The 22,653-nt window shown below is 44.7% G+C and overlaps 1 protein-coding gene across 1 annotated transcript in view; it reads left to right on the forward strand.

The window, feature by feature from the left end:
* The window catches only part of Dnah8 (dynein axonemal heavy chain 8), a 225,385-nt gene that overhangs the window by 148,362 nt on the left and 54,370 nt on the right, over positions 1 to 22,653 (forward strand). Inside the window, exons 76-83 of the mRNA XM_040732039.1 lie at positions 1,382 to 1,564; positions 5,211 to 5,316; positions 7,680 to 7,932; positions 9,360 to 9,550; positions 13,007 to 13,128; positions 17,374 to 17,492; positions 19,576 to 19,778; positions 22,441 to 22,514. Of these exons, the coding sequence (XP_040587973.1) occupies positions 1,382 to 1,564; positions 5,211 to 5,316; positions 7,680 to 7,932; positions 9,360 to 9,550; positions 13,007 to 13,128; positions 17,374 to 17,492; positions 19,576 to 19,778; positions 22,441 to 22,514 (1,251 nt within the window). The remainder of the gene's footprint in view (positions 1 to 1,381; positions 1,565 to 5,210; positions 5,317 to 7,679; positions 7,933 to 9,359; positions 9,551 to 13,006; positions 13,129 to 17,373; positions 17,493 to 19,575; positions 19,779 to 22,440; positions 22,515 to 22,653) is intronic.

The following is a 22,653-nucleotide window of genomic DNA, read 5'->3' on the forward strand; positions in this document are numbered from 1 at the left end:
GTGGTGTTTTGCTGTTGTAGAATGTTGGCCACAGGCAAATGGATGAATAACCCCTTCGATGCCCATCTTTACAGCAGACATCTGCAATAAGTTTGCACTAGGAGTGAAAGTTTGCGCTCTTTGTCTGGCCCTCCCCCCACACCCAGGCCACCCCTTACCCCACCTTCCCCACACCACATAACTTGTGTTGGATTCTCAGCTTCTAGGAATTCCTCTCATTTAGATTCTGCATCTAAGGGTAAAGTCATGCATAGTGCTTGCCTTGTAACCCTCATTGAACATGCCAAGGGAGGTTACAGAGCCTCCAGGACTGAAGTCACTTACAGGACCTTGGATTCTTGACCTCAGTTTGAGGATGTGTTAGAGGGTGTAGTAGGGTTCCCATCCCACGAACCATCAGGACTCACTAGAAATTTAAGTCATTTTAAATGGTTCTACCTGGTTTTTAAAAAAATAAAAAATTCAATATACTACAAATAGTAGTAGTTAAGGTTAATATTATTTTTCTAGTATTTTTAAAAAATTGTATTGATCCTGTTGTCAAATATGTTGGAGATATGACCGTGGGATGCAGAGAGGAAGTTATAATTCCCACAAAGTTTCACTATCTAGGGGAAAATAAAATTGATGGGAGTGATAAATGCTGACATTTTATAGTCAAGTCTTGAAACATGTCCAGGTTTTCCTTTATTCCTTGTTGGTTTCAGATCAGTTTTTCATTTGATTTGCTTTGGGTGGTAGCTAAGAACATCTCCAGGCAGAAGAACAAATCCGAATTACTCTAAGTCGGACAGGCTTTGCTATTTAAGATCTGTGATTAAAATTTCCCAGCTCTCCCTCCCAGTTAGCTCACATGTCACAGCCTTGACCCCGGGGGAACCCACTCCTATCTCAAAGCCCGTAGTGGTCCTCTCTCCATCTTTTAAACTGTTTTCTTTCTTTTGGGTTATACAACATTTGTATCCTTTAAAAAGTTTAGATTAAAATTTTGTTTTAGAGTTTCATACATGAGTACTTACATCATTTTCCAACCCTCCCGCTCTGTAGTCCAGTGCCTCCTGTGTCCTCACTTTGAAACCCATGACCTCTTCTTCTGTTGTTATTGTTTTACACACACACACACACACACACACACCTACAGAGACCATTTAGTGTTGCTCACATGTATATGTGCTTAGGGCTGACCATTTGGGATTGGATGACTTATTAGGGGCCTCATCTCTTCTCTCTCAGCATCCGTTGCTGGCCTGTAGCTTTTCTTTGAGAGATGGGGCCCTGAGAGAGTTCTCCCATCCATGTGTGTATAGCAACTGGTATCACCGTGCAGGTCTTGTTTAAGCAACTTTAAGCTGTTTTTAATTTTATATTTGAATTTGTGTAGGTGAAAGTTGGTGACAAGGAATGTGACATCATGGACACATTTAAACTTTACATCACCACGAAGTTACCGAATCCTGCCTTTACCCCCGAGATCAACGCCAAGACATCGGTCATTGATTTCACTGTCACCATGAAGGGACTTGAGAACCAGTTACTTAGGAGGGTAATTCTAACAGAGAAACAGGTAATCACTCTCAATATTGAAGTTCTAACTCACAATAAGTGTTTAAAATTGATTAGGAGGGCCAGGCAGAGGTGTTGCATACCTTTAATCCCAGCACTTAGGAGGCAGAGGCAGGCGGATCTCTGTGAGTTTGAGGCCAGTCTAGTCTACAGAGCGAGTTCCAGGACAGGCTCCAAAGCTACACAGAGAAACCCTGTCTCAAAACACAAAATAATAAAAAACCAAAATTGACTAGGAGTGTCAGTAAGATGGCTCAGGAAGTAAAGGTGCTTGCTACTAAGCCTGAAAACCTGAGTTCGATCCCTGGGACCCACATGGTGGAAGGAGGGAATCAACCCTTAGGTTGTCACATTTCCCCTCCAATAAACAAACAAACAAATAAATAGATGCAAGAAATGAAATAGGTTAGAATGTTGTTACAGTAAATATATGGAAATATAGGCCAATCGTATTTCCCCTGTTAGCATAGGGAAATACTTCTTTCTCAGTGATAATTTCTGTTTGGAAATTATATGATTCAGTTATCCTCTACCCCCAGATCTCTCTCTCTCTCTCTCTCTCTCTCTCTCTCTCTCTCACACACACACACACCACTAAATGCTTCTGTTCCTTTATCTTTGGGTGTATTGATTCTGCACATTTCAATCCATAGTGCTGTGGATTGTCTTGAGGCACCTGAGAAATTTCATAAAAACAATGATCCTAGAGGAAAGAAAATTCCCCTGGACGGCCATTACCAACTGTTGGGATTTCAGATATTACTGTGTAGTAATGTAATAATATAGGGAACAATATTTCAAATGAAATTTGCATTGGAGGGGGGAAATCAATTAGGTATAACTAAGAGCATTGGTGAAGCAAAGAACACCTTAGGCCTGCAATGTTTTAAGAGCTAGATATGAGACCAAAGTATCTTTTAAGATTTTCAGAAAACTCAATTTTATGCATAAATATATTTGCATATATTAACTACATTTGCATAAAGCACAAGACAGTTTACACTTACTTTCATATAATTCATTTTAGTATTCAAGGAAAAGGCAAGGTGAGAGATAATAAGAGCAAAGAGGCATAAAATGGGAGAGGAGAAGTGAGGAAGAGAATGGCGGGGAGAGGGGAAAGGAAGGAGTATGGGTAGAGGGCCACGGGATGAGAAGAGATACTCCAGACGGTAAAGAGACAGGATGCCAGCTCTCCTTTATGAGTGAAATAGCAATGCATCCTCCATCACCTCTCAGGCCCACATGGCGTCAGTTGGTGGAAACAAGTCTCCTGTGGCCGAGCAGTGCTGTTGGTCTATTTTGAATGGTTTCTCATTGGTGTAGCTCTCCCATGAGGCGACATTGCCTCAAGGTCTCTACAGTGCCCCACATCCCTCTTCTTAACTTGGGTTCCTCTCTAAAACACCCACTGGCATGCTTGGACCAACCTTGCTGGGGAGCCCCCACAACAAGCTTCATAAGCAGAGCAGCCCCTCCTGACAGAGGCCAGAGAGGATGAGGGTCTGCCTCCCTCTGTGACAACATGTGCATTTCCCAAGGCTTCCTGGAAGCTCCTCGGGAGCTTAGCAAAAGGTCCATTGTACCATATCCCCTGCCTTCCCTAGTGTATTAAAAAGGGATTTCATTGTTTGAGTTTTCTTACATGTGTGTTTATATATGTGCACACATTGTGCATATGAAGGCATATGTGTATGTGCTCATATATGTGCACACATATGTGCATGTGGAGGCATATGTGTTTACATATGTACATGTTAAGGTGTGTGTTCATATATAAGGGCACATATGTGCACATGGAAGTATGTGTATGTTCATATGTGTACATGTGAAGGTGTGTGTGTTCATATATGTGCACACATAAATATGTGCATGTGAAGGCCAGAGACCAATGTCAGGTGTTTTCCTTGGCTACTCTCCACCTTAGTTTTTGATACAGATTCCATAAACTGGCCAGCAAGCCCTTGGGATCCCCATCTCTGATTCTCCAGCACCGCAGTTACAGGCATGCTCCACCAAGCCCAGCTTTTTACACAGGTGCTGGGGAGTCAGGACCTAAGTCCTCATGCCTGTGTAGTGAGCGCTTCACCAGCTCTGCCACCTCTCCATCCCCACGGATGGTCATTTCAATGGAAGCAGTTATTTAACTAGTCTCCTGTGAGCATAGCCACACCCCTCATCACCCCAGCAAACCCCACAGTTGGATGGCAGGATTTGAGGACAGGCTATTAGGTCCATCTCTGCAATGATTAGCTGTGTGTGGTCCTGGGATGCTATGCAGGGGTTTTGTCTTCCCCAGATATACAATAAGGGATGTGAATGAAAGTCAGGGCATTGTTGGGTAAAGCCTCAGCTCTGCCAAGTCTCAAAGTGGGTGCTCTCAAGAATTTAATAGCTCTTGCCTGTTAGATGTCAAATTCTGGATGAAAATAATTTATAAGCAGGCTGATTGAAGCCATGAAAGACATTTGACTTAGTGCTGGCCTGTAACTTTTGATCATCTGTTTGCTTCCAGAAGACTTCTAAAGTTAGTGGGGTTTTCAAAGCAGTTTCGCAAGGAATGTTCTCAAGTTAGCACTATGATTTACCTTGAAATATAATTCTAAATGCAAAATGTGATTCTGCATGTAGATGAGGAAAAACTGCTATAAAAGTGTTACAGAGGGCTAGGATGTGGCTCAGAGCACTTACTCAGCATGCACAAAACCCTCAAGTCCAGTGCATAAACAGTGTGTGTGTGTGTGTGTGTGCGAGCACAAGCCTGTAATCCCAGCACCAGCGAGGTGGTGGGAGCCGGAGAATGAAAAGTTCAAGGTCACCCTGAGTTCCATGGTGAATTTAAGGCCAGCCTGGGCTACATGAGATCCTGTCTGAAGAACAAAACAACACACAGACAGTTAACATTATTTTCATTTAGACTCTATCAATGTTAAATTTCTGGGCTGTGGGGTCAGGGAGGTGGCTCTGGGGTTAAAGTACTTGGAGAGTTCAGATCCCCAGAAATGCAAGATGGGCATGGCTGCCCACCTTCTGGGCAGAAAAAACTATCCCTATCTATGATCTCTGGGTTTAATGAAGAGCAGTTCAAGATGGTCCCAAACATCAACCTTGGATGCACACCCATACACATGCACAAGCCTCAACACATGCAAGACATATATATGTACACATGCATGCCCTTTCATGTAGGTGGAAAAATATGAAAAAGATAACTATTGTTAAGATCACTGCCATTTAGACTCTACAAGAATGTCTGTCACTGTTAAACATCCTGGGCTTGAAGAGAGGACTTTGACTGCAGGAGGACAGTGTCCTGCTTCTCAGGAGACTCAATAGAGTGTTTAGGAGTCAAGCGTCTCTAGAGACCTGGACTCAGGTTCTCATGATTCTACATGAGGCATTTTACCGACTGGCCATCTCTCAGCCCCAGAACTATGAAATGTTAGCGCCAGTGGGCATCGTTTTCTCATTTATCCAGAGAAACAAAAGTATAAACTTGTCCTACTAATGATACTTATTTCTCTCATTATTCAAAGCGCAGTTTTTTTAACCCTTTGATGTTGCTAATAAAATACCAGTGAGGTTGGTTTTCTGTAAGCACTTGTGACTAGGATTCACAGGTTCTTTTGCTTCTGTCTTGATAACAGGAGCTGGAATCAGAGAGGGTTAAGCTTCTAGAGGATGTTACTTTCAATAAGCGGAAGATGAAGGAGCTTGAGGATAACCTGCTGTATAAACTGAGCACCACGAAAGGTACCGTGTCATTAAGGGGCAATCGAGTCATGGCTCCGAGGAAGGAGTTCGTTTGCTTGTATTCTCTTCAATGTCACCATGACCACAGATGTGAGAAAATAGCCCATTTTCCAGCGCAAAACAAGTGGGATGTTTTCCATGTAGGCATTACAGAAACATCACAGAGGACCTGATGTCTGAATTAGCAACTGGAGCCAGTGGTTAAGACTAGCACCATCTTGTTGATATAATCACTCTCTCCTGAGAAAAACAGGAATTCATGATGGCCTCATTTGCTTTCCCAACGGACACTCGTGTGGCCCATCCTTTTTATTTTTATCAGTCAATCAATTCTTTCACTTAGCATTGAAATGGAGCTGCTATGATGGGTCACGTACAACACAAGCCATTTGTAATCAAGAAAATGTGGCTGCCCGAGGGCCTGGCTCATCTCAGATGGCTCCCACTTAGACATCGGGGTACCATCTTCTCTGGGTAGTCAGAATTGATATACCACACCCCAGTTGGAGGAGGTGCCCTCTTCGTGATACATTGAAGAAAAAAGATTTTCTGTGCAGACCTATAATCCCAGCCCTTGGGAGGAGTACCTGAGGCAGGGAGGCCAGGGCTACGTAGAAAGCACCCGGCCAGTCAGGACTATCCAGCAGGATGTTGACTTCAAACAAACAAACAAATAAACAAACCCCAAAATTTTATGCAAAGAAAAGAGAATCAATAAACACAGCAGCATTCTTACAGGCGAATAGCAGCGGCCCAGTTGAATTCCACCATGTATTAGTAGTTGTTTATGAGTCCATCTCATTGTCACTTTAATCCCTGGATCAGAAGAAAACAAAACCTCAATATCCTAGAATGAGGATGCCCTCAAGGCCAGGAGTGGGTGCACATACCTGTAGCCCCAGCTACTTGGGAGGCTCGGTCACGGATCAAGAATGTGAGATGAGCTTGGACTGTATTAATTAGAGCTTATCTTGAAATAAAAACTTTAATAAAAGGAGCTGTGGTTCTGGCTATGGGATAGCATGGCCCAAACGTGCATTATACGTACACACCTACATGCCAGCATGCAGTAGACACAGTGAGAAGCAGGCCTTCATTCCACTGCTTTTGCCAGGATGTCGTATGTCTCTTGGTACAGGATGCAGTGACTTTTCCTGCCTGTTATGATGCTAGCAAGCTGAGCCAAGGGCTGGTTCCCTTGGCTAGCTAAGAATGTTCTGGATCAAGGCCTTCCTCCTATAAGGCTAATGACATTTGACTCTCACATTAGACATGGCCTGTTAGACAAAGTCACTCAGCCTTTCTACACACCTGTCAACCTCCCAGAACTTCTGTGGCACTGCTGTTTGCAGATGTGGGGCCCATGAGCTAAGTGGCATGCCACAGATACTTTTCTGTGTCTTAATGGGATATAGTGTGATAAATGTGTTATTTTCGTTAAAAACAACAATGAAAGGAAACTGAAGATTAGGTCGTCTTTTCTTGGTGAGACCCTTCCACTCTATCCCAGTTCATTCTTCTTAGAGGTTATCCCTAACAAGGACTCTTTCCCTCAAGAAGTGGGAAGAGAATGCCCCACTCTTATGCCGGCTCATCAGCCTGGGTACAGTGCTTGCATCAGCTCTTACCCTGAGACACAGAATCTATGACCTGAAGACACCCTGAGGAAACTTGCCAAGGTGATAATGGAGTGAAAGCAGATCTCACAGGTGACATTGACACTGCAGGAGACCTGGTCATTGTCTTAAAACATTTGAACCCATTGGGCAAGGGAGGTGGCTCAGCCAATCCTGTGTTTGCCTTGTCAAGCAAGAGGATTGGCCTGAGTTAAGTCCACCAGAATCCGTATTTTAAATGCCAGACGTGGTGATACATGCATGTAATCTCAGTGTGGGGAGGTCGAGAAAAGCAGATTTCTGAGCCTCACTACCCAGCCAGCCTAGCCTACTTGGAAAGTCTCAGGCAAAGTGAGAGACAAAAAATAGGGACTACACTTGAGGGTGTCATGTACCTGCATGCAAATAAACAAGCACACACACACACGCACACATACACACACACACACAGGTACACACATGTGAACTCATGCATGCACACACATGTATACACATGCACACCCACACCCACACACAATCAAGACAAATATTGTTGTTTTTGTCTTTGCATCTGGTTGTCAATGTAGAGGATGAAGAGCCCCCAGTAGGAATGTTCAGAACGATCCAGGCTCTGGGCCGTGGCTGGATCAGGGACCCTTTGTTGTGTAGAGTTCTCCTTCCTGTGGTCTCTGGGTTAGAATACAGCATCTGAAACAATCCACTTGTCCTCCCATAATTCCTTTCTGTGCCTGCTCCCTTGACTCTCAGGGTCCTTGGTGGACGACGAGTCTCTCATTGGCGTCCTGCGCATCACCAAGCTGACGGCAGCAGAAGTAAGTGAAAAACTCCACGTGGCTGCTGAAACAGAGATCAAGATCAACACAGCTCAGGAGGAGTTCCGGCCTGCGGCCACCCGTGGCAGCATCCTTTATTTCCTCATCACAGAGATGAGCATGGTCAACATCATGTACCAGACCTCACTGGCTCAGTTCCTGAAGTTATTTGATCAGTCCATGGCCAGGTGAGTCTTCTCCACCTTCCCCTTGGTCACTTCCAAAGTGACAAGTTAAAGTTTTGTTTGTTTGTTTTATTTTTGTTTTGTTGGAGGCTGGCAGGATGGCTCAGTCTATGAAGTCTCTGCCATGGGAGCATGAAGCCTTGAGTCCAGGTTCTCAGCACCCACGTACATGGCATGGGCATGGCAGCAGACATTTGTAAACCCATACTTGGAAATAGAAATGGATGGATCACTGGAGCTCCCTGGCCAGCCAAGGTAGCCAATCAGTGAGCTCCAAGTCCAGTGAGAGACCCTGTCTCCAAAACTGAGGTGGGGAGACTGGAATTTGGTTCCCAGCACTCACATCTGGTAGCTCACAACTAACTCCTATAACTTTAGCTGTAGGTGGTATAACGTCCTCCTCCTCCTCCTCCTCCTCCTCCTCCTCCTCCTCCTCCTCCTCTTTTTTGGTTTTTCAAGACAGGGTTTCTCTGTATTGTTCTGGAGGCTGTCCTGGAACTCGCTCTGTAGACCAGGCTGGCCTCGAACTCACAGAGATCCACCTGCCTCTGCATCCCAAGTGCTGGGATTAAAGGCGTGTGCTGCTGCCGCTGCCACCACCACCCGGCCTAATGTCCTCTTCTGGCTTCCATGGGTAATTGCACACACCTGTATGAGTGCATGTGCGTGCTTGTGTGGGGATCACAGACCCTGGCCAGAAACCCACCCCTCCATCAGCATGGGAACAGGCAGCTGCAAGACAATGTTTACTGAAAACATGTTTACTGAAAACAATTCAATGCCATAAGCTCCTGATAAGGGCTCACTCACTGAATCACCCTGACTTTGATCTTCCGGATGGCTAGCTACTCCCTGCTGTTCCCGATTCTGGTGCCAGAGATTTTAACCACCAGCCAGGAGGTGTGTGGGAGGTCTGTTGGAGATTTGTGTGTGTATGGATGGCAGAAGCTTTTCTGAAGGGAAGCGTTTTTCTTGGGAAGTTCTCCTAAGCTGATTTGGGGAGATCACACAGACACACACACAAAATAATAAAAACAGTTCTTAAAAAAAATAAGGTGGACAGGCTGGAGAGGTGGCTCAGAGGTTAAGAGCACTGGCTGTTCTTCCAAAGGTCCCATGTTCTATTCCCATCAACCACATGGTGGCTTGCAATAATCTGTAATGAGATCTGGTGCCCTCTTCTGGCGTGCAGGGATACATGTAGACAGAACATTGTATACATAATAAATAAATAAATCTTTATAAAGGAATAAGGTGGAGACAGATTGAGGAGGATACCAGACACCAGATGTCAACCTCTGGTCTCACACACACACACACACACACACACACACACACACACACACACACACACGACAGTTTTGTTATTCCTGGTTCTTAAGAAATTGTTTTTATTTGGTCTCTTTGATTTTTTAAAAAATGGATTGCAGATCTGAAAAGTCTCCACTACCTCAAAAAAGAATTACAAATATCATCGAGTACCTGACCTACGAGGTTTTTACATACTCAGTGAGAGGCCTGTATGAAAACCACAAATTCCTCTTTGTACTCCTCATGACATTAAAGATCGACCTACAGAGAGGGACAGTCAAGCACAGAGAGTTTCAGGCCTTGATTAAAGGTAAAATGCATGGAGCGTGGCTGGGTTAACTTGGGGCGTGGGGGACGCTGGCTCTGATGGGCTCTTTGATACACCATGATGCTGTCCCAGGGATGCAGGAAGGAAACAGTGTGGTACCCTAATGAAAGCAGCAGAGTTGTTCTCTTAATCTCCCTCTCGCCCTCCTCTGCCCCTTTTTCAGTTTCCATTAATATAGTTCTGTTCACCAAAAAATTGGGCTTGTCCTAACTCTGTGTTTTTGGCTATATCATGGTATTTGGTTTCCTCATTGTTGCCCACGCTTACGGAACCTGTTGTCAGAGTGAGGAGAAGCTGGTGACGAACTTTTTTCTGCCCTCCTTCCCTCTTTCCTTCCTTCCCTCTCTTTCTCTCCTTTTCTTTTCTTTCCTTCCTGTGCAGGATCTCACTGCATAGCTGAGGCTGGCTTGGAGTTTGATACACACCCTCCAATTAACTTTTAACAACAGCAAAACCGCAAAAATTCAGATAGGAGCTGCTGCCACACCCACCACAGAGGCATCATGACTCGTTGATAGAGGGGGGCAGCTTAATGAATGGTCCCAAGGTTGGGTAAGGAGTGTGGTAGTGTGGAAATAAGGGGCAGGCTGGCACACAGCAGAGATCTGCATTCAAACGAGATGCTGCAGAGCAAGGGAATGCTGGGCTGGAGACTATGCAGCAGGGCTAGGTGATTAGGATGTGGGCCACAGCCTAGCATCCTACTAGTCCAAAAGGACTTATGGAAACTAAGAGGGTCCAGGGTCACAGCCTGTGACTGAGACACATGCAGATCTGAGATAACCTCCCATTCAGATAAAGTCTCTTCACTCTTCATTAATGACACCCAGCCAGACCAGAGATATTTGGCAAAGGAAACAGACCTCTTTGAAAGAGGGTTTGTGAGTGAGCGGAGGCTGAGACACTTGGGGGGGAGGGTTTCTTCACTAGGTGTGGTTCCTTACTGCAGGATAAAGATGGGCGCTCACCCGGGCTGTGGTGGAAGCATATTTGCGAGCCCATTTCATCAAACTGGAGAGCAAGATTGCACAGGGCCAGCACGGTCACATGGGGACTTTGGGTTCAATTCAGTTGGCAGTCTGGAGCCTTTGAGTGTTTTATGGGCGGGGATATGGCAGGAACAAAGCAGTGCTTTAGGAAGATTAATTTGGAATTGCACGCTAGGTTGATTGACAGAACTGCAATCAGTTCAGGAGAAAAGAGGGGTATTTCCTGAGCAAAGCTGGTTTATTGTATGGTCTGCTTTAGTTTTGAACTGGCTTACATTTTGATGGAATTATTTCTTAAAGGATAGCATGGCTTATTTTTTAATGCTTTTTCATAGAGTTAACAAATAGACTCTTATATCATGGACTTTATTTTTTTATCATTGTGAACTCAATACTCAAGGGAGAACTACTGGCATTTATGGCCACAGCGATGTTTGATTTCCCAGGAGTGACGGTTCTTAGGCATCAGTTATTTCTTGTTTTCTGCAGTATTTGTAAGGTGCCTTTGACTGTCTTCTCTGGCTGAGGATGTCAGGGCACTTTGGAAAATGAAATGGATACCAGGGGCAAACCTGAGCTGTAGATCAACGGATAGCCGTTTCCTTGTTGGTTTATTCTAGAAAGATATTATCTTTACTCTGCTATAGAACCCCGGGGTTCCCATGAGCTGCTCATAGATACAACTTAAATGTCAAAATAATCACTAATGGTGGCATAGCTTTTACCAACCTCACAGCAACCACGTGGTAGAGTCTGAAAGATGAGAAAACGAGAGACAGAGAGAGAGAGAGAGAGAGAGGGAGAGAGAGAGAGAGAGAGAGAGAGAGAGAGAGAGAGAGGGACAGAGAGGGAGGAGAGGGGGGTAGTGTAGCTATGGACACAGGAAACAATCGAGAGGAAATGGTGTGGGGGTGGGATCCGTCCCATTGGTAGAGAAGCTTCAGCTGATGGGGCTGAGGGTGGATGTTTCTCCCAGTATCAACTCTTCCATTTGCAGTAGTGATGTAAGAACAAGGCTTCCTCTTACACTCAGTTTCAGGGGGACGGGAAGTGAGTGGAGGCTTATGTGATTTTTTTTTTTTTGGTTTTTCGAGACAGGGTTTCTCTGTATTGTTTTTGGAGGCTGTCCTGGAACTCGCTTGGTAGACCAGGCTTGGTCTCGAACTCACAGAGATTCACCTGCCTCCGCCTCCCAAGTGCTGGGATTAAAGGCGTGTGCCACCAACGCCCAGCTCGCTTATGTGATATTTTGAAGGTGCCACAGCTCTCAGAGCCACAGATTCCCCAAGTCTTTTGTAGTAGAGCAAAGAGGGTCTATGCAAGTCTTTTCTTTCCCTTCCTTCCTTCCTTCCTTCCTTCCTTCCTTCCTTCCTTCCTTCCTTCCTTCCTTCCTTCCTTTTTCTTTTTCTTTCTTCCTTTCTCCCTCTTCCTTTTTAAGTGCAACACTTTGATTTATATGGCTTCCCAGGAAGATGCTACATCGGGAAGCAAAGACCCGAACCCCCTTGTATGTGTTTGTTGGTCTGTATGTTTTGATGTGAAAGGGAAGTGGTTGATCAGAGTTCGTGAGATTAGAGGTGGTTCAGTAGTTAAAAGCACTTTTTGCTCCTGCAGAGGACCAGAGTTCAGATCCAAGCACCCTTGTTGCATAGCTCACAACTGCCTGTAATTCCAGCTCCGGGGGTTCTGATGCCTTCCTTTGGCCTGTTGTGAGCAGTGGTGCAAATGCGTACCACATTCATACACATACACCACATTAGTGCAAGGATCACTGTTTTGCATGCATCCGACTTAATAATAGCGGAGCTTCAGTTACAGTGCAATGCTGTTAAGGACATCCAGCCAGGACCTTTCAAAACTGTAAGGACAATCCTGTATTTTGATTAAGAATGCCCATCTCCCATATACTCATTTTGGCTGGTGATTTGTTTTTAAACATGGCCTGCTGTGATAACTCACATTCTCTGTTAGTCTACAGGCTTCATGACAGCAATGCTGAAACTTCTTCATATGCTTTTTAGTCTTGTTTATCTGCGCACTGTCATTGCCTCCCCTTCTACCCAGTGCCTGAGTCGTAAATGAATGAGCCGATGATTTGAACATAGTGCCGCTAGAAAGAAACCTAACTATGATGTTTCTCTCTGTTTGTCCGTCTGTCTGTCTGTCTGTCTGTCTAACCATCTCTTAAACTTGGTGGGAAATATTGTTGAGCAAAGAACTTCTGGAGGAGTGATGGTGACTAAAAAAGGCAATTATAAATATCACACGAAGAAAGGTCATCCTATCCATTGATAAAAATTTCACAAGTCTCAGGTTGCTAAGTAAAAGTGTGAACCACCACAGCCACTCAAGAAGAGTTCACTGGTATCTCACTTTTGTTACTGGGAAATAAATTTCCAAAAGTGAATAGCAAGCTGGTGTGACTCATATGCCTTGCATGTCTCCCCAGGTGGAGCAGCTCTGGACCTGAAGGCATGTCCCCCCAAACCCTTTCGCTGGATCTTGGACATGACATGGCTGAACCTTGTGGAGCTCAGTAAGCTCCCTCAGTTTGCAGAAATTATGAACCAGGTAAAGGAAGAGGGACTGAATCAAACATGGGTCTGCAGATCAAGACACAGTAGGCTGTTTAAACAGGGCCTCCTATTGACAATTTCTACCCCTAGAGGAACAGCACATGACAAGTATGAATTGAGATGGGTGTGGTTCTCGGGAGACTGAGGCAGGGCAATCAGGTGTTCAGGGCATCCTGACTGACATAGTGAGACCCTGTCTTGAAAACAACAACAAACAAAGATTAAATCAGTGGTTCTCAACCTTCCTAATGCTGTGACCCTTCAGTATAGTCCCTCATGCTGTGGTGACCTCTAACCATAAAATTATTTTTGTTGCTGCTTCATAACTATAATTTTGCTACTTTTATGAATCATAACATAAATATCCATGTTTTCCAATGGTCTTAGGTGATCCCTGTGAAAGGGATTCAATCCCCAAAGGGGTCTTGACTCACAGGCTGAGAACCACTGAATTAAAGCCTCGAGTGTGGCCTCCTGGGCCAGGGAGGTGGGATGTGGATAGACAGACTTTAAAGAGGGCTTTCCACAGGCTTTGGGACAAACTTTCCTTCTGTGTGGTGGACAGGGGTGCGTGTGTGTGTGTGTGTGTGTGTGTGTGTGTGTGTGTGTGTGTGTGTGGGAGAGAGAGAGAGAGAGAGAGAGAGAGAGAACTCTGAGTGTCAAGCACGTGTGGGCACATGCATGTAGGAGTCAGAGGTTAACCTTGGGTATCATTCCTCTGCCTCCGTCCATCTTCCTCACTAAGTAGGGTAGGTTGTATGGGATAGAGTCCCAGGGCTCTGCTGTCTCTACTTCCCTGGCACTGGAATTACAAATACATGCCACCATGGCCAGCTTTTTACATGGGTGCTAGGGTTGTTAACTCGGGTCCTCATGGATGTATCATGGCAGGTACTTAACCAACTCATTCACCCCCAGCCCATCCCTTCCAGTCTAGTCCCTTACCCCAGCTCCAAGGGTTCTTTCTCTTTTCCTGCTTGAGTTCCATCCATCCAGAAGTACAAGGGTTGGGCATCAACGCTTTTGCATTTTGCTTCTGTCAGTGATTAAGTCATTGGTGCAAATCTGAGTTGGAGTCAAGAGGATAGTGTACTTTTTAGAATGTCGAATCATGCTAGGCGGTGGTGGCACACACCTTCAATCTCAGCATTCAGGAGAGGCAGGCGAATCTGTGTGAGTTGGAGGCCAGACTGGTCTACTGAGCAAGCTCCAGGACAGGCTTCAAAGCCACAGAAAAACACTGTCTCGAAAAACCTAATATATATATATTCAGTTTATTGGTGCAAACATCAAATGCCCTGGAAAACTGGCTCAGGAGTTAAAGCGCTCCCCACATAAGCAAGAAAACCAGACTTCAGAAACCCAGGTAGATGCCAGCTGGACCTGGCAGCCTGGGAGGGCAAATACAGGCTCCCCAGAGTAAGCTGGCTAGAGATACTGGCCATATCTAGAACCTCTGGTTGATTTACCCCTGAGAATAAGGTGGAAGAGCAGTTGAGCCTCTGCAGTTGAGATCAGTTGAGACCCTCCCCTATCTCATATGCCCCAGGGACAAGGTGAAGCAATTGAATTGCAGAGTTAATCGGCTGGGCTGATTAACAACCCTGCTTTCTGTTGGTGTCCTCTTCTGGGCAGATGGCTCAGTTCAGTCTGTAAAGTGTTAACTATGCAAGCATGAGGGCCTACCATCAGACCCTTGGAACTACGTTTAAAAAACAAGACACAAACAAACAAAATACCCAGGAAAATTGGTGCAGGTCCATGATCCCAGGGCTTGGGAAACAGAGAGCAGGCTCTCTGGGACTTGTGGGCCAGCTAGCCCAGCTGAAATGAGGAGTTCCTGGTTCAGTGAGGGACCCTGCCTCAAAAACTGCCATGATAGTGATGGAGGAGGTCACCTGATGAGGGCTTGTGACTGCTTCATCACTCAGATTCCCAAACATGTGGGAGAGGGAGATAGGGAGAGGAAGAGGGAGAGAGGTAGAGGGAAGGAGAGAGGGAGGGAGAGAGGGAGGGAGGGAGGGAGGGAGGGAGGGAGGGAGGGAGGGAGGGAGAGCGAGAGAGCCAGAGAGAATGAGACTCTAAGAAAAAGTTCAGTCTGTAGGCCTGGCACATAGGATCTGAGATTAGAACTTCTGCCGTCGGCTTTTAATGCTCACCATAGGTTTCTCAAAAGTGCTGACAAACCATCTTCCGAGGACCCCGCCTGGAAGTTGCTGAGGATTATGGGCCAGGCTCAGCAGGGCAGGGTTTATAATTAGATTCAATGGCACTTGGGCAGCAGGGGCACCTTTTAATGCTGTGAACCCCACAGGTCCCCTGCGTGGGTTCCGATGAGCAGCTACTTGAGACTCGCTCAGAGAGACGTTTCCCACTCTCACTTTAAGGCCTCACTAGGAAAATAAAAGTTTGGATTTTTGGCTTCTCTTGCTATTTTTAAATAGAGATCACCATTCAGGGGAATTGGTCCACATCTGAGGTTCTCAGTGGAGGATAATTTTGTGCCATCCCCAGCAGGGTATGCGGCAGTGTCTGGAGATGTTTTTTGATCATTCCAACTCGAAGGCAAGGATGCTACTGGCATCTAGTGGGTAGAGGCCGGAGATGCTGCTTGTGGAAGCATGCTCACTGTCACCATAGTGATCAGGGTGAGAGCCCGTGCTCATTGTCACCAAAGTGATCAGGGTGAGAGCCTGTCCTCGGTTTTGGGATTCTTGCCTGGGTCCCATCGCCGCTTTAGCCCTCAAAATAACACACAGAGACTCTTTTAGTTACAATTACTATTGGCCAATGTCTAAGACTTCTATTGGCTAACTCTGTCTTAAGTATTAACCCATAGCTACTTATATATATATATATATATATATATATATATATATATATATATATATATATTCAAGTTCTTATCTTACCAAGAACACCAGAATACATGGCGACTCCCCTGCTACATTTCCCAGGATCATCCTTCTCTCCTAGTCTCACCTATCTTGCTTCCCTGATGGGGGAAAGTCCTGTGTATATGTCAATAAAGCACTGTTGGCCAATAGGGAAGCAAAATAGGTGGGACTAGGAATCCAGGAGGACTCTGGGTAGGAGAAACACAGGAGAAACACAGGAGCCAAGATGTAACTGCCATAGGGATAAGAAGCCCGGAAACCTCTCCGGTAAGAGAAATACTTAGATTAGCAATTATGGGATAAATACTTAAGTCAGAGCTAACCAGTAAGAAACAAGCAAGGCCAACAGCTTCATAATTAATATAGCCTCCTGTGTGTTTATTTAGGACTGATGCGGCTCTGGAACCAGGCTGGCGGGAAGGTTTCTCTTTACACTTCCCTATTGGCCAACAGTGTTTTATTCATTAACCAATAAGAGAGACATATATACAGAAGGACTTATCCCATCAGTACTCACTGTCACCATAGTGATCAGGGTTGCATCTTGTGCTCACTGTCACCATAATGATCAGGGTGAGAGCCTATTAGTGTAGGCTTAACCACTTGTCCCAATAGGTCAATTAAAGAGACAAATTAATAGTGAAAAGCAGAAAAATGAGATTCAATATAGCCATACAGGGAAGAGGGACAAAGAGACCTAGTGACTCTCTGCTCCCAGTCTGTCTTTAGGGGTGTGAAATGAGGTTCAGATTTAAATTGTAGAACTCAAGAGGCCAGCTCACAGTGTCATTCTGCCCATCACTGACTCCCCCATTGTATCAACTCCAGTCTCTGATGCAAGGTGGTGTAACAAATTGTGAATCATTCCCCACAAGGAACATTCCTCTGGCTGCTTCCAGGGCCTCAGTCCTTCCTTCTCCTAGCATGAGATTCCTGGTGAAATTCCAACTTCTAGGCATCTATGGTTTGAAAGGACACAAGTGTCTGCCACTATGGTTTACACTACCATGCCCAGGACAGCCCAGCACTTTATAAAAATGTCCATTCCCAAGTGTCAATAAGTGTCACGATTGAGAATCTTTGATCTGCTGTCATCCTTGCTAACCACTTGTGTCACTGATACATTATTTCAACTGCAGTGAACAACCCAAGAAGGCAATTAACAAAACTGAAAGCAATAGTTACACTGTATCTGTGTTATTCAGACCATTGTAGACAGTGCTGGGTTGCTTTGCTTGGTAAGCTAAGATCCAGCAACAGTGGCTCTCTGGGGTCCTTTGGCAGGTCTTCTAATCCCCATCTTATGCAGTCTTGCAGCTTGGTTATTGGCTTGTTACTCTTAGATATCTCGGAATGAGAAAGGGTGGAAAAGCTGGTTCGATAAAGACGCCCCGGAGGAGGAGATCATTCCTGATGGATATAATGATTCCCTGGATACCTGCCGCAAGCTTCTGCTCATCAGGTGAGCACAGGGCCATCAGCCTGGAAGCATCACTCACTGGACCTCATCACAGGTCTGACTTTGGCGATCAACATCATCCCCACTGGTCTGTGTGTTTTTAGGGAAGCAGCTTGTAGTCCCTTGACAGTAAATGATGGCAGGAGAGAGGTCTGTTTCAACAATATATTAGCAATAGTGCTTTTAGCAAAAACAGGAAAGAAAATGTTTTTTATGTCTCCTGTATCCATTCGATACTGGGTGAATAATTCATTATTAAATTTACCTCTGTAAAAAAAATCATGGAACTTGGGCAGGTAAAATGCTTCAGTGGGTAAAAGTGAGCGCTGCCAAACCTGACCACTTGAGTTTGATTCCCTGGACCCACATAGTATACACACACATACATACACACAAAATGAAATTTAAAAACAGGCTTTACAAGGAATTGGCTCAGAAGCTAAAACTCAGTTTCATTAGAGGGGGAAAGTAAAAGTGCTGCAGTATTGAAATGTGCAATAAAGGTTTTAAATTGACATTAAGAAAGAACAGTTACCTTGTTGATCTTCACATTTCCTTGGTGTATCTCACAGCTCAGAGAGGCTTCTATAATGAAAAAAAAATCAGTATGTGTGTTTCCTTGTGTGTGTGTGTCTATGTGTGTGTGTGTGTGTGTGTGTGTGTGTGCACATGCACTCATGCTCCCACAGTGTGAGTCTTCATGATTAGTTAGTTATAGGGAAATGAGAGCACCAAATATTAACAAGGATCGATAAGACAGTTCAGGTGAGGAACTGAGTTTGAGCCTCAGGACCCACATTTTAGAAGCCAGGTGTTGGAGCCAGGGAGATGGTTCAGTGGGTAAGAGTGCTTGCCTTGCAAGCCTGGTGACCAGAGTTCAAGCCCCAGACCCCACATTAGGGGAGAAGGAGAGGAATGACCCCACAAGTTATCCTCTGACCTCCACACATGTATCATGATGCACACGCAATACACACACTCAGCACGCATACTGCCCCATCACACACCCACACCTGCCAATCATCATCATCGATGAAATAATGTTTTAAATAAAAGCCAGATGTGAAGTTTATGTACTTGTAATGCTTGTGCTGGGGAGGCAACACCAAGATGAAGCTCAGTGCTTGCTGGCAGTCAGCCAACCCTATTTGATGAGCAAGGGAAAGACCCTGCCTCAAAACAAAAGCAAGATAGATAGTACCTTAGAAAAGGCACAATGAGCTCCGCACATGAACACACACACACATGGACGGACACACACACATGGACGGACACACACACACACACACACACATCCCAGAGAGAGAGAGAGAGAGAGAGAGAGAGAGAGAGAGAGAGAATATGAACAACAAAAAAGGTGGGTTATTTAGGGAAGTTTTATGTTTCCTAATGCAGCATGCCTGAGCTTGGCATTAGAAATGATGTTTGCTGACTGTTGTCACCCATGAGAGTGATCAGAGTGGCCGCAGTGGTAACCCCCTGCTCAACAGCGTATGAAAGGGTTACTTGTTTTCATTGAAATAAACACATTTGTCTTTTAGCCATCATTTTAAAATTGGACTCGTGTCATATGAGCAGTGTCATTAACTGGTAAGTGGGAATCTGCTTGAGAGATGGCGCATCTCAAATCTAAATGATCGACTGTCTGGCATTTATTTACTTGATGTGTCTGTGTGTGTGTGAACCTCTTTGGTGTGTGACACACAAACGCTTCTAACACAGATGCTTGCTGATAGCTTACTCTTGGCCTCTTTAGCACATCCATCCTTTCTAAAGACAGCAGAGCCTCAGAGCCCATGACTGGTCAGCCTCTATGACAGACCAGGGCTGGCAGAGGACTATGTTGTTACTGACTCCACCCTGCCCCCCGCCAGTGTCTGGTACCAGACCCTCGCACGATTAAATCTGTGCTCATCCAGGGATAGCAGCATGTGCCACCCCTCTCATCCAAGCCGTGGATGGGAGGACTCGCCTGCTCTCCTTTTGTTAATTAAATGTGCGACCTTCCCACCTTCAGAATTAGAGACAGAAGGGGTGGGGGAGCATGTTGAACTTGCTTCCTCTAATTTTTTTTATTCATTTCAAGATCTTGGTGCCCAGACCGCACTGTTTTCCAAGCAAGAAAATACATCGCAGACTCTCTTGAGGAGAAGTACACAGAACCAGTTATCCTGAATCTGGAGAAGACGTGGGAAGAAAGCGATTCACACACGCCTCTGATTTGTTTCCTGTCCATGGGCTCTGACCCCACCATCCAGATTGATGCACTGGCCAAAAAACTGAAGCTAGGTATGACTGACCACCTGTCCATGACATGTAACGGCACACCTACGTTTGCTCTAAATATCACCCTGCACGGGTGATTGTTAGAGAAAATTATCTGTGGCCAGGCTTGGTGGTGTATATTTCTAACCTGGCATTGGGGAGGCAGAGGCAGGTAGAGCTCTGTGAGTTCAAGACTTCCTGCTCTACACAGTAAATCTCAGGCCAGCCAGGATTATATAGTGAGACCCCATCTAAAAAGAAAGAAAGGAGAAAAATTGTCTATGAAACAAAGCTATATTCCAAAATTTAGTCCCCCCCCCCTTTATTCAGTTGTACCTGAGACCCAGGTGTCTTTGAGCAGACAGGGATGAAGCTGTGTCTACCACAGATTGTTCTATCAGCAGGTGGCTGTATTGGCGGACACCAGGTGGCAAGAGCGGTAAGGAACGATCGTCTGCTGCCGCCATGTTTATGTGCAATGACACTGAAGTGTATTTCGTCACAAACTCAGAAATTGGAACCAGTGTTGTAATGTCTGATGACCAGGGACTCATTTGTTCACGCTTTTCACTCAATAACATGCTAGCCATGAGTCACGCAGTGGTTGGGGGATAAACAGAACACAGCTGGAGAAGACAGATGTGAACATAACTGAACAGCAACAACTCTGACCACATTGTGTAGAAATAAACTATAGACATGGGTTCAGAGCTGCACAGGTTCTGGAGAAAGCACTGCATTCCTCATGATGTTATTTTATTTTTAGTTATGTGTTCCTGTGTGTCTGTGTGTAGGTGTGTGAATGTGGGTACCCACAGAAGGAGGAGGAGGAAGAGAAACAGGAGGAGGAGGAACAGGAGGAGAAGGAACAGGAGGAGCAGGAGGAGGAGGAGGAGGAGGAGGAGGAGGAGGAGGAGGAGTTGAATTCCCTGGAGCTGGACTGACAGGCAGTTGTGAACAGCCCTATGTGGGTGCTGGGGACTGAATGTAGGTCCTCTCCATCTCTCCACCCTGACCCCTGCAAAGAGGCACCACACTCTTGATAGTAGATATATTTCTTAGTTACCAGTAGGAGACAGGGCAAGCAATTATAATGCCTAAGCATGGCAGCAACGATGGAGTCAAAGGCTCAAGGGTAGCAACACGGTACCAGGCTTGCACTGTCCTGTGAACGGAACTGCTTATTCTCCCACATACTCAGGGAACTCGGGTGTTATTGGCATTGCTATGTAAAGTCTCGATAGCTGTACTTGCCGGGTGATTCCTTTACTTTAGAAAGATTAGGAAAGCATTTTCTGGTCAGCGAGAGGGCTCAACAGGTAAAGGTATCTGCTGCCAAGCCTGATGATCTGAGTTCAATTCCCAAAACTCACATACAGGTAGAAGGTAAGAGCCAACTCAAGCAAGTTGTCCTCTGATCTCCACACTTAGGTCATGACATGCATATGCACAGACACACATGCTTATACACAGATACTCAGACAGATGGGGACACACGTGTGCACACACTCTAGAGATAGTAAAAGTATTTTTTAAAAGTTCAACATCCATATTTGACTTTGCAAAGTTAGGAGCAGAATACCCTGTGAAGTGATAAATGTGCTGTAAGCATCAGCTGCAGGCTTGCTGGTGAACAACTGAGACATACCCATTAAAGTCAGACTCAAGACAAAGATGTCTGCCCACTTCTGCGGTGATTAAACATCCTTGTGGAAGATATAGGTAACGTATTGTAAGAATCATAAATAAAAGATGTAACCACTGAAAAGGAGGGACTGAAAATGCCACCATTTCTCTCAGACAATGTAATCGTCTAGCTTAAAACCACAAATGAATCAACTGAAAATTATTCTACTTAATAGAACAGTTCAGTAAGGTGACTATTCACAATATTTTTTTAAAAATCGATTGTGCTTTCTTGTAAAAATAAAATGTAAAAAATTCCATTAACTTAGCAATAAAGATGAAATGGGTCATTTAAAAAATACCCATTTAAAGAAAGATATAAAACTTTCTCAGTGACATAGAAAGTTAATTCAAATAAACAGAGTTAAACTGATTCCCAGCATAAGAATTCAATATTGTAAAGGTGTCGATATTTTATAGATTAGTCTATAAATTAAATGTACCTCTAATTGAAATTCCAGCATCATTTTCCTCTAATTGGATCCCAGGAAGATATTAGACCATCAGAAGCATAGATGGACAAGAATAGCCACAAAAGCTTGAAAAGAAAAAGTAGTAATTGGAAATGAACACTCTTAAATTTTTAGAGCTTTGTCAAATGGCAATAATTGAATCAGTGTGCAACTGGCTAAGAGCAAGTCAACAAATCAATAGAGTAAAATGAAAGACCCCAAATTAGAGACACACACACCTGCATGTGCTCACATATGCACACATAAACACATTCATGCATGCATGCATGCATGATCAGGTGAACACACAGGCATGGGTACACAAACACATGTGTGCATGCATATATAAGCATATACATTCTTTTGAAGTCCAATCTGTGTCTTTTGCTCTCGCATCCAACCCCCTCTCTGTTTTTGGTGTCTCCATTTCTTTGTGCCGTACATTTTCTGGTCAGCACCATGGAAAGCTGGGTCCTTCTTAGAGGAAAGGAGGGAAGGAGACAGTGGTAAAATTTTCATCTTGTCATTGTGACTTTCTTGTGTTACAGAATGTAGAACTATCTCAATGGGACAAGGACAAGAAGTGCACGCTCGAAAGCTGATTCAGATGTCCATGCAACAGGTATATAACCAGTAATCTCTATTGTTTTGACCCAAGACCTACGATTCATCCATCTATCTGGTCTACCTTGGAAGGCCATGGTGATTGGAAGCACCCTTCCTCTGATGCTCATTTTCCATTCTTGTTGATGCACAGTCAA

The sequence above is a fragment of the Mesocricetus auratus genome, unplaced genomic scaffold (assembly GCF_017639785.1).
Source record: "Mesocricetus auratus isolate SY011 unplaced genomic scaffold, BCM_Maur_2.0 Super-Scaffold_100027, whole genome shotgun sequence".
In the NCBI taxonomy this organism is placed as follows: domain Eukaryota; kingdom Metazoa; phylum Chordata; class Mammalia; order Rodentia; family Cricetidae; genus Mesocricetus; species Mesocricetus auratus.